General features: G+C 44.0%; 1 protein-coding gene across 1 annotated transcript; it reads right to left on the reverse strand.

Moving 5' to 3' along the window:
• Positions 1 to 6,997: 6,997 nt before the first annotated feature.
• Positions 6,998 to 9,931, reverse strand: LOC134061707 (uncharacterized). Its single transcript, XM_062517466.1, has 2 exons — positions 8,527 to 9,931; positions 6,998 to 7,125 (listed from the first exon to the last, which is right to left on the reverse strand). Exons 1-2 carry the CDS (start codon positions 9,656 to 9,658, stop codon positions 6,998 to 7,000), a joined length of 1,260 nt encoding a protein of 419 aa, XP_062373450.1. The 5' UTR covers positions 9,659 to 9,931.
• Between the last annotated feature and the right edge of the window lie 2,838 nt (positions 9,932 to 12,769).

Consider the following 12,769-nt stretch of genomic DNA (forward strand, 5'->3'; position numbering starts at 1 on the left):
TGTTTTAAGCCCCCACCGTCGACTTCAAGGGAGTGATGCAACCGTCGACTTCAAGGCACTTAACCCTAAACTTCGACCCTAACCCTTAACCTGTGCCTAACCCGTCCCTAGTGCTTTCCATGCAGCGCTGCCTGGACCTAAACAACATTAGGGGCTTAAAACACCAAAAGGCTGTCAATGTACTGGCTACTCATTCAGCACTAATAGGGTACCCAATTATTTGAGACGTGATGAAAAGATTCATGTTCCTGGTCAGAACAACAAAGCTAAGTGGTACAACACCAGGCGTTCTATATTCACATTATTCACCTCAAACGTCAGAATGAGCCTGAGAGGTACACCCACCACTTCTGGGAATTCTGAGTATTCTACCAGCGGCAATGGCACCTCAGTATTGTGTGCCGAAATGTATCTCGTCCCACAAAAATAAATATTTCAGGGGTCAAACCTTCCACTGTTTTCCTTGAGACCCATTAGTTCATCAAGAGTCGATTAAAAACATAAGAAAGCCCAGCTTCCTGTTTTTTTTTTTTTTTTAAAGGTGTGCACAGCACATAAAAGGTGTGCACAGCATGCCAGGGTCAGAAAACTTTCCATCCCATGGAATTGTGTGTGAATTGACTGGAATGTCAAGCCTACAGTACTTATGTGCTACTTTTTTACATGTACACACATACTGGGCTTGTCAACCAGATAACCGTATACTGTATGACATTCTAATGAATCTCTGGCCACTTGCTAACATTATCTACCCATTCTGTTATCTGCTTAGGATAAGGCAAATAATCTCCATTAGCTAATACTAATTTATCAAGATATGGTTTGCATTCCTTGGGTGACAATGACAGTAGGCCTACAGGCCTACAGTAGGCCTACATACCTTGACAGCTCAACATGCAGGTCTAGTAGCTGCTCCATTTTTCTGACCCCATGCTGCTTGCAAACCCAACCTAAGATGTTGATAAATATTGAAAGGGTCTATACTGTAGGCAAGTGGTTCCCACACTATTACTCGTGGTAGACGGTGAAAACTCTAACGCTGGGCAGTGCGGCTCTCCCCTTCTCTCCTCCTCTGTCGGGTTAGACTGATTGGCAGGTGGGTCTCTCAGCATCCCATCTGTTAATTGGGTTTCTTTCGGTACCCTGAGGTCTGTCTCCATGGCAACCGACGAACTCCCAAAACAGCGTGCCGAGCCCCAAGTGTGGACGGACCAGGATCCTCTTCTGGTGCATCATAATGATGCCAACTGTGGACTCTGCTGTTGACCCCAGGGGGTCATACCCCCCTCCGCTAGCAGATGTATCTCAGTCCGTGGTGAATGAAGTGAAGTGAACTTCTTCCATCATCATCATCGTTATCAGAGACAAGATGGCAGGTGGTTCGTGAAGACCAGACACACACAGAGGTCAGAGGTCAACAATGAGTAAATCTGGCTTGCAGTGTGAGCCTGAACTTACAGTAGGTGTGTGTGAGGACATGTCCTCATCGAGTAAATAGAAGTTTATTCCGGTGAAACTTCAAAAGTTTTTCCTGGCTCCTGAGGGAATAACGATTCATGTAAACCCATCTCTGACCTCTTTTTTTTTAGTTTATTTTTTGAGCATTTTGCCTTTATTTGTATCTAGAGAGACATGAAAAAGTGGGAGAAAGACATGGGGTGGGATCGGGACATGAGCGCAGGCCTGATTTGAGCCTGGGTCCCCGTGAGCACTCAGACCCGTACAGGGCACGAGCACTGTAGCCTGTTGTGCCACAGTGTCCCCCTGTCTCTGACCTCTTTTGACAATTACCTTCATTGATTGAGCAGGATCCGAGTTCCGTTCATCCCTGGACGGAGTCGAGACGGGGCCTACGCCAAAGATTGTTTATCCTGAACTTTTATATGCTTGAAGCTACTCCTTATCAAATTAAATTGTTATCTGCTTCTATTCTGTCTACTGAGTCTTCCTGGTAGAACTCAAAGAATCAGTTTGGTTCTTAACCATCAACACAACATTATAGAGTTCTTGACTATTGCTGTCTATAGTAATTATTTAAAAAGCATGAACCGAAAAAGCAAGCAAACACCCTTTTCAGACATCTCCAACAGCCCAGCTGAAACTGCTGAAAGCCTGCTAGCATGCTAACTGGCATCTTTTTGTGATATTAGTCACAGTTAATATGACTAATATCACACGGTGTGTTTTCTGTTAGACCACAGAACTACAGAGAGCATACTGTAATCTTTACGGCTAGAGAGAGAAGACAGGTTAGTCTGGCTATCACCATAATAAGCTCAATCTTTTAAGATTGAACATTAGTCTGGGGAGTCTGCACTTTATTTCTACTGCACAAGAGGTGTGATCAATGAGCATAGTTCAAATGACTCCATAGGCTTGGATAGTCCTTCAACCAATCAAACCAACGATTCGGGTGTGTTTTTTGGATAAGCTGATCACTCACTGTTTGTGATTGGACCCAAAGGTTGTAGACAGGAAGCAGGGGAGATAGATGTGCGCAGGTTTCCAGCCTGAGCTGCCAGGTGAAATCCAAATTTGCTGGCAGGTCAGGCAAGGTTCACCCAGCCTAAATGGTTGCGTATGAAGACATATCTCAGAATGTAGCAAGTTGCAAATTATATAGTGTTGCTTGACAAGTTGTTCTACTGCGGAGAAATGAACTAAACACCCTTTCTGTCATCTGAAACCATATTACACAACTTTCCTCTGTTCTAAATTCTTCTGAAAATGTAATTTGTGCTTCTTTTTTTACTCTCTGTGTAATGTGTGACAAGCAAGCCGTTCAACATGGAGAATGTAGCCATGTAAGTGAATAATGTGTCATACTGTAACAATGAGACGGCTATAAAAAACAACCAGACTCCTTAATGCTTTAAGCTTTGAAATGTGGGCCTCAGATGCACAAATCCAATTAAAACTACCTGATACCAACTTTCCTGACCTCTCAGGAAATGTCAACTTATTTACTCTCTACCATGAGTTCCCCCTGAAAGAAACTGTGACATGGTAAAGTTTGGAGATTACCTCATAGCCAGCAAGGGGGCAGGCAGCTGAAAAGGTTGGGGTTCAGGAGAGAGAGAGAGAGAGAAAGAGAGAGAAGGGGGCAAGACTGTCGGTGGGATAATTGCAATTATGCATGCAAACGAATCACCCCCATTTATCAACCCCCACCCCCCCACCCCCAGTCGACGGCCGTTTCCATTTCCAGCAGTGTCTACCTCGCCTGGCCAAGGCAACAAATCACTCCGAGTTAATCTATTAAGGCCCTATTATTATCTACCTCCAGCGGGCACTGTCAGACTTGTGGCTCCCAGCTATTCTTTGGGTGGCATTAAGTTCCCCTCGAAATGGATTAGGCTGCCGATAGGAGCACTTGAGGCGGTCGTCTCCTGTTGCCCCCAACAGTGCTCTTTGCTCAGATTCACAATTCGCGTGTGTTATTTATAGTCGAGCAATGAGGCTCATATAACATCGAGGCTCCTGCTGGCTACCAGGCCCCAGAGATTTGTCAATAACGGCCACTGCGGTGTTGAATTCAATACACTCTATTTTCAGTAGCTTCCGACTACTTGGATCACTATACTACTAAGGGAACAGGATCAGTGCGCAGTGAAACCTCAAAGTCATGCCCCCATTTATCAGAAACATCAATGCACTCCAATTAAACTAAGTCAACCAGTACGTTTGAGATATGAGTTAAAGCACGGCCAAAGGACAAATAATGCCCTGTTTGTCATTCAATGAATGGCAATGAATCAATCAAGCTGTCAATACCGCGCGTAATACTTCCATTCATCATAAGCCAGACACGTTCATTTAGAGACGTTCGGGTTCACCTATGAGGAAAGTCATTGGGAAAGCAGCTGATCCCAAAAGGCCAGTGATCCCTGGAATGCCTTCACACAAGACAGTGGGGGGAAATTGGATAGGCGTATCAGATCCTTGAGATAAACTGCTCTACGATCAGAGAGGCCAAGTGAGGATAGATTTCCTCGCTCTGGCAGGTACGCTGGCCGTCTGGGGTAATTTGCAGAGGAAAAGGGAGTTCCCTATCTGATTGGCCGCACTTTGTTTAGAGACGTCTGCTAACGTCCCACTTCCTGAACCATCTTCACGAGCACACAAACACACACTCCCCCTCCTTCCTCATCTTCCTCCTCCTCTTCCTGACACATCCCTTTCCCCTTTAATCATTCCTTTATCTCCTATCAGGACGGGGACTTGCATGACAAAATTACCTTTGCCTGGCAGAGGAAGAGAAGCGACGAAAGAGGAAGACAGGACGAGACGAGATGAGACGACACGAAAGCCTGAAAGCCCTCGATTTTCCAACTGCACAACATCCCTGTGACAATTACCCAGCATGCCGTGCTCAAGGGTAGAGGCGCTGATGTGAGCCAACAGGACGTCATGGCGATAGGAGAGGAAGATGAGAGGGCCTTGCTGTTAGACAACAAGGGTGTCTTTCTCCCTCTCTTTCTTTTCTCTCTTTCATTCTCTTTTTTTTCTATCTTCTCTCTCTCTTACTCCTTTTCTCTCTATTTCTTCTCTCTTTCTCTTCTCTCTCTCTCTCTCTCTTTCTCACTTTCTCCTCTCTCTCTCTTTCTCAGCTCTAACTCATCACGACAGCCTCAGTCAGCGCCTAATCAAATTATTGACCTCCCCAGTTCTGCTGCACCGTAGGCAGAAGTCCAGCGAGCAAGTGGTTGTTTTTTCCATCCTCAGAGCCAATAATTGATCCCTTTTAGCGCTTTTGAGGTGGTCGATGTAAGTGATCAGTAAAGCATGGGTGCCCGCTGCAAGGTTGGCAGGTACCAAGATGCTAGGCCAAAGAAATGTCATCAGTCAACTGCTGGCATTGCTTGGGTTGTATTTGTGCCTTTTCTGTAATGCTCAGATCAATTTGATGACCGACCGCTGGGACAGAAATTGGGAAAGGAACAACAATCAACCATTAAAGAAAGAAAATGCTTGAGTCATGCTCAGTGATGCATTTTGACATACACGTACTCTCTCTCTCTCTCTCTCTCTCTCTCTCTATTTCTCTCTCTATCTCTATCTTTGCCAAAAGTTGATGGGAGTCTGAAGCCATCTGACCACTGTTGGTAAACACTGAATTAATCTCACAATTGTTCATTCCTACAATCACACATATGTGAGAAAGAAATCTAGTTGATATTGTTTTTTTTTGTATAAAGTTTTTAATTGCATAAAGCAATGACCCCATAGTTTAGCCTTAAAAATTGCATTACCACCTAATCTAAGATAAATCATTGCTAACTACATCAGTCAAACCTAGCAAGCAGCAACAGTTACTGTATGAAGACAGGGGCTGGTAGTGAGTGTTTGGGGGTTATGCTTTCTGCCTATGCCAGTAGAGAAAACAGGCCTACAAAGGAGCGACAGGATGCTCGACAGTCAGAGACATTTGATTCCAATCTTGGGTCTGGTTCTTCCTCAGTATTTCATCCCTGATCCAATTCTAGTTCCATCATGCACAACTCCATGTGAATTGCCATGGAGCTACTGATTTGCTACCACAGTGGGCTAAACTGGCTACGGAGTATAACGTAAGCCTAATTATAGGGTTGTGAAATAACATCTGACATTTCTTGGACTGACTTAAGTTGCATACTTTCTGTGTTGGCATCACAGAACAAGATAAAGTGCTCTGTTCATCCGAATCTAACCCTTTCTGCAAAGATGGTAGCAGATCTGCACACCCTGCACACAGACACAGACACAGACACAGACACACACACACACACACACACACACACACACACACACACACACACATGTGCACACATATGTCTATGTGTGCACACACACACACACACACACACACACACACACACACACACACACACACACACACACACACACACACATATGTCTATGTGTGCGCACACACACACACACACACACACACACACACACAAATGCAAAAACTGTTCCAGGACATCATGCAGCTAAACCACCAGCTAAACCTCACCATCAGCAGAAATACGTACAAGTAATTTTAAAGGAAGAACATTTGGTCTATTAGCAGAAGACTTCTGAGAACAGTTTGGTATCAAGTCTAGTTTGGTTAGTTGCAGTTTGATGTCATGCAGGTTAAAGTTTGATGTCATCTGAAACCATATGAACTGCATAGCAAGCAACTAAGCACTGCTTCACCATGTTTAGCTAAAGTTCTTGCTCGTTGCTTGAACACATTTCGCAAAACTTCGCTCACAGTGCCAAAACTCATACTGTACACACAAGTAAACATAATGCAACACTAGGAAATATACCTTTCACATCTATGTCAAATTGAAACTCTACTATCAGTACCTAAACTCTGCTATCAAAACATAACAATCCTTTGTCAAAATGTAACTCTGGTGACAAAATGAACACACTTGCATCATTAAGCATACTTTCAGATCAGGAGGAACACACTAGTCTACTTTATATAAAACACCTTGCTTGAATAGATTTCACCAATCTTCGCTCATTGGGCCAAAACTCAAGTACAACATGACAACACTAGGATGTACAGTACCATTCACATTGTTATGTTGTGTAGTGCACTTCAAATAATACACTGACACAGCTGCGTGGGTTATGCTGCGAACTTTAGTGGAGTCCATTCAAAACTTGTGCATCTCATAACGTGTACACTTGATGACCTCTTGCATTCTGGGAGATGCAGTTCAATTAACTAGCTCATAACAACACATCTCCCCCCTTTAAAGAAGAAATTACCTTTCTCTCTAAATCAACATAAACATCACATTTAACCAAATATTTGCTTAACATTACTTCAGTCTAATGCTCATTTTAGCACATTCATAGCAACCACATAATACAATCATAAAAACACAATTTGGTTTTTTTTTTTTTTTTACATGTCACTTTGTGTCAACCATTTACAGTGTTCAGCAACTTTCAATGAGTCTTTGAGGAGGCTGCACATGACGCCTTGGTCTGCCAGGTGTTTTCACAAAGGCATTCACATCTGGAACTTCCGGATCTGATGTTTCGTTTTGCGAATTGTGGTCAACCAGGTCACCTGTGGTGTCGGCGATCTGAGGTGTAGTGTCCGGCTGCTCCACAGAATGCTGATTCGACACTTGTGGCCTGAGATCAACACGATTTCGTCTCAGAGATGTTCCATGCTCTGTCTGGACTAGATATGAGCGTGGTGCCACTTCTCGATCCACTGATCCTTGTATATTCCAGATGCCAGTCACGTGATCTCTTATTCTGACATGTTCTCCTGGCTTCAAGTCACGTAAGTGCTTTGCTCTCTTGTCATGTTGCTGTTTTTGTTTCTCTTTCTCTTTTGCTTTGGCTATTTTGACTTTGTGTGCTCCATGTGGTGTCAACAGCTCTTCATGTATTGGCAGATTTGTGCGTATGCGTCGACCCATCAACATCTGCGCTGGTGATAGACCGTTCTGCAATGGTGCACTCCTGTAGATCATCAGACTCTGCTGAAAGTCTGCCTTTTCATCTAGTGCCTTTTTCATGAGACCTTTGACCACCTTCACTGAGCTCTCCGCAAGGCCATTTGATCTAGGATAATGTGGGCTTGATGTTATGTGCTGGAACCCCCATTCTCTTGCAAAGTCAGCAAACACACTACTTGCAAACTGTGGACCATTGTCCGACACTAGTTCGCATGGGACACCGTGTCTTGCAAAGACTGTTTTTAAGAATGAAACGACTGTTTTGCTTGATGTTGTCTGTAATGTTGCAACTTCTGGATAGTTTGTGAAGTAATCAGTGACAACTATGTGGCTCTTACCATCACAGTCAAACAAATCCGCTCCCACTCTGTGGAATGGTCTGTCAGGCACAGGGTAGGACATGAGTGGCTCTGCTTGCTGCTTAGGTCGATAGGTCAAGCATATTTCACATGAGGCTGTAGTGTGGCCAATGTCTTGATTCATCCTAGGCCAATACATCACCTCACGTGCTCTGCGTTTACACTTCTCTTCACCCAGGTGTCCTTCATGTATCTTTCGTAGCATCTCTTTGCGCATTGAAGACGGAATTACAAACTTGTTGCCCTTGAACACTATGTCATTAACAACTGACAGCTCTGTTCTGTACGTCCAGTAGTCTTGAACCCGTAGTGAACAGTCACTTTTGTGTTCAGGCCATCCTCTTGTAATCATCTTCTTTAGCTCTTTCATTGTCTCATCCTTTTCAGTTTCTTTTCTGATCTGTTCTGTTCTTTCGCTTGACACTGGCAGTGATGCCACTATCATGTCAACATATGCCTGTATGTCAGCACATTTCTCGTCATCCTGTCTTTCATGTTTGTCTACTGCTCTAGACAGTGTATCTGCGGCATACATGTATACTTTCCAGGTGTATACGTCATATTCACATCATATTTCTGTAGCCTTATCAACATACGCTGTATTCTCATTGGACAGTCAGTCAGTGGCTTGGACATGATGGCGACCAAGGGTTTATGGTCTGCCTCCACTTCGACTGCTTGTCCATATATGTATTGATGGAAACGTTCACATGCATATGTAGAAGCCAGCAGCTCCTTCTCGATCTGCGCGTAGTTGACCTCGGCACTTGTCAGGGCCCTAGATGCATAGGCCACTGGTTGCCATGTCTCCTCATACAGCTGCAGAAGGACGGCCCCTAGACCATATTGCGACGCATCCGCTGAGATCCTTGTGTTCTTCTTCGGGTCATAGAATTTCAGCACAGGCTCTGAGGTAAGTATGTTTTTCAATGTCTGAAAGCAATGTTCTTGCTCATGTTGCCAAATCCACTCATTCTTCTGTTCCAGAAGTATTCTAAGTGGCGCTGACACGGTGGACAACCTGGGGATGAACTTTGCCAGGTACGTCACCATCCCTAAGAAACGTCTCACTTCTTCCTTATTTTGAGGTTTCTCCATGTTTGCTATGGCAGAGGTCTTCCTTGGATCAGGACTCACCCCTTCCTCAGATACGACGTCTCCCACAAAGGTAAGTGACTTGACAGCAAACTCACATTTGTCTTGGTTCAGTTTCAGGTTGACGCTTCGTATCCGATCCAGCACTTGCCTCAGTCGCGTGTCATGTTCTTTCTTTGTTGACCCCCATACGATGACATCATCCATCATGGTCGTTACTCCAGGTATGTGTTCGAATATTGTATGAATCGTCTTGTGATAAACTTCCGGGGCTGACAGGATTCCATATGGAAGGCGGAGGAATCGGTATCGCCCTTCAGGTGTGTTAAAGGTGCAGAGTCTAGAACTAGCCTCATCAAGTTTCATTTGCCAGAAGCCTGAGGATGCGTCAAGCTTACTGAACCACTTAGCACCAGCAAACTGGGACATGATCTCCTCACGGGTTGGCAACTTGAAATGCTCTCTTTTGACTGCTTTATTCAGATCTCTAGGATCCAAGCATATTCGCAATGCACCATTTTTCTTTTCCACTATCACTAATGAACTCACCCAATCAGTCGGTTCGTCTATTTTCTTTATCACGTTCAGCTTTTCCATGCGTATTAACTCTTCTTTTAGTCTCTCCCTCAGTGCAAATGGAACTTTCCTGCATGCGTGTACCACTGGTGTGACAGCCTCATCCACATGTATTTTGTGCTCACCAGGTAAGCAACCCAGTCCCTCAAACACATCTTTGTACTCAGCCATTAGAGCATCTTGGTCACTGTTGGGCTCTGTGGTCACCACAAACACTCTTTTGACTAAATTGAGTTTTTCACATGCTGATAGACCCAATATTGGCTGCACTTTCTTTTCCACGATCAGGAGCTGTGCCTTTAAGATCTGGCCCCTATGCTGAAAAGTCGCTATACAACTGCCTTTAACTGGCACACTTTCTCCGGTGTAGCCTGTTACTTTTATTTTCACTGGATGAATCTTGCTTTTTACTTTAAGCGTTTTGTAATCAGCCAATGACAACAAGTTCACCTGTGCTCCAGTATCCAACTTAAATGGTATTATTGTTTCGTTTACTGTCACTGGTAAAATCCATTCTTCTTTTTCAGCACTGGATGCTTCAACTACATCAACAAAAAGTTCATCTGGTTCCTCATCCACAGTATGCACTGTTTTCTTTGTGTCACCAGCCGTGCAGCATCTTGCATAATGGTTCTTTTTCCCACAATTATTACAGGTCTTTCCAAAGGCGGGACATGATCTTGGAGCATGACTGCCTCCGCATTTGTTACATTTGAATTCTGCCCCTTTTTCTTTCACTTTTCCAGCCTGTTGTTTCTTGTGTTGCCCATGCGATTTTACTGCATGCACTGCCATCTCTGTTTTGCCTAGCTCTTTTACTTGAGCACGTGAGCTCTGTGCTGCCCTGCACAAATCCACAGTTCTATCCAATGTCAAATTTTTCTCTCGCAGCAATCTCTCTCTCAGTCCATTATCTGTTATTCCACATACAATGCGATCTCTTATTAGCGAATCTCTGAGGTCCTCGAACTCACAAGACTTGCTCAAAGTGTATAGCTCGGCTAAGTACTGATCGAAAGTATTGCCAGTCTTTTGATCACAGGAAAAGAACTTATATCTCTCATATGTTATATTTTTAGCAGGCACAAAGTATGCTTCGAATTTCTGCATCACTATATCCAGCTTTAGGTCTTGAGGTTCAATGTGAAAGCTATTATAAATGTCCAGTGCATCTTCCCCAATAACGTGCAGAAAGATTTGAGCTTGCACCTTCTCATCCCCCGCTCCTGCTCCACTAGCAGCTAGATAAATTTCAAATCTCTGCTTGAAACGCTTCCAATTATCAGCGAGATTACCACTAAACTGCATGGGTGTGGGCGGACTTAGCTTATCCATTTTGTTTCGTTGTGGAATCGGTTCTCTCGGCGAAGTTGAAACCCTCGGCTCAGTCGGCTGATCTACTGTCGGCTCTGGCACGTCTGTCCACAAACTTTCGTCGAGTTCCTCCTCGCTTCCACTGCTAACACTCGCCGCTAGCATTGACTAGCCTGATTGTAGCTTTGGCAGCCTACGTCTTTGTACAGCTCCAACTTGCTCAAAAGTCACGTCGCGGCGGTATATCCTCCGTTGTCTCGCAGAAGTCTCTATCTGACACCATGTTATGTTGTGTAGTGCACTTCAAATAATACACTGACACAGCTGCATGGGTTATGCTGCGAACTTTAGTGGAGTCCATTCAAAACTTGTGCATCTCATAACGTGTACACTTGATGACCTCTTGCATTCTGGGAAATGCAGTTCAATTAACTAGCTCATAACAACACACACATCACCATGTTTAATGGCTAAACTGAGGGCTTTTTGTAGATGGCTGATTTGTAGATGATTGTTGTTCAGTTTTGCAAGTAAGTGCGTTCAGGTGTGTATTTGTATTAGGTTGCAATTACCCAATGTGTTTTCTATTTTGGATACATGTGTTTAACAAATGGTAGCCTAGAAATCTAGACGCACCCTAGCGGGCAAAAATATTTTTGCCGAGCGGGATGGTCTAGGGTCGCGTTGAGGCCAAACCTGCGCTAGGCTCCAGACCAGCCTAGCCAATCAGAATGCTCTATCTGTTTACAGAGTCCTTGAGCTCGGCTTCCGATATTGACGCCAGGGGGCTGGACCATGCGTCCTCGTTTGACGAGTTGGGTGTGAGACCATCGTGTGTTGCACAACCATAGAGAAAAACGAAAGATGGATGAGGCTAACGAAGCGCACTCGTTTGAATCGGCTTGGGAAGAGTAAGACTTGGGCTATTCTTGAAGGTTGAGCAGAAAGAAACACTCAAATCATTCGTTTTAAAGAAGGATGTATTTGCCCTTTTGCTGACCGGCTACGATTGGTCACAAATGCTGGCCTATTACGTGCAGAGGCAGTTTGAAAGACAACTGTTCATCCCACCCACAGTCTTCAGCTCTGTGAATGGTCCGACCCCAGACTATATATTTCTATATAGTTTGGCTTGCCAGGCTAAACAAATGGTACTCTGAGATTTAATTTTTGAAAGAAGTGTCTTATGCACATGTATGACATAGAGAGTAGTATGCAGGACCAAGTGTGCCGCATAAAGGAGTAAGTGTGTTGCAGAATTGCAACTAGAGTGCAAAGCAGCACTTTTGTTTAAGGTATAGGTACAAGTACATGTGTTTGAGATATGGCAACAAAACTTCAAGTTGTGTTACTTTAGTCTAAGCATGGGTCTATAGTGTTCAAGCAACGGGCAAAAACTGTAACAGCAGGTTTTACTAACTGGTTCTTCTCCTAGGATCCAAGAGGTCTACAAGGTGTGTACTGCTGAAGCATGTCATATAATTAGGTCCTGCTTCACTTAGTGATTTATAAACAAGCAATAGTACTTTAAAGTAAATTCTGTGGCTTACTGGAAGCAAATGCAGAGGGTCGGGGTAATGTGGTCAGTTATGTTAATGACGACCGAAACAAGACAGATGTCAGAGAGAGAGCGAGCGAGAGAGAGATGTGTTTTTTTTTAACAAGTCATCTATGACACACCCATTTGTTATCTTGTTTTATCTGAAGTAGAGATTCATAATTATGCAACATTTCAAAGTGTGCATGAATGTGCATGCATTCAGATCTCAACCGTCTGATGAGATGGTGTGTACGTGTGTGTGTGTGTGTGTGTGTGTGTGTGTGTGTGTGTGTGTGTGTGTGTGTGTGTGTGTGTGTGTGTGTGTGTGTGTTTGTGTGTGTGTGTGTGTGTGTTTATGCATGTGTATGCATGTGCAGATGTGTGTGGGGGTGTATTGTATGTGGGAATCATGAATGTGCGTGGGTGTT

The sequence above is a fragment of the Sardina pilchardus genome, chromosome 17 (assembly GCF_963854185.1).
Source record: "Sardina pilchardus chromosome 17, fSarPil1.1, whole genome shotgun sequence".
In the NCBI taxonomy this organism is placed as follows: domain Eukaryota; kingdom Metazoa; phylum Chordata; class Actinopteri; order Clupeiformes; family Clupeidae; genus Sardina; species Sardina pilchardus.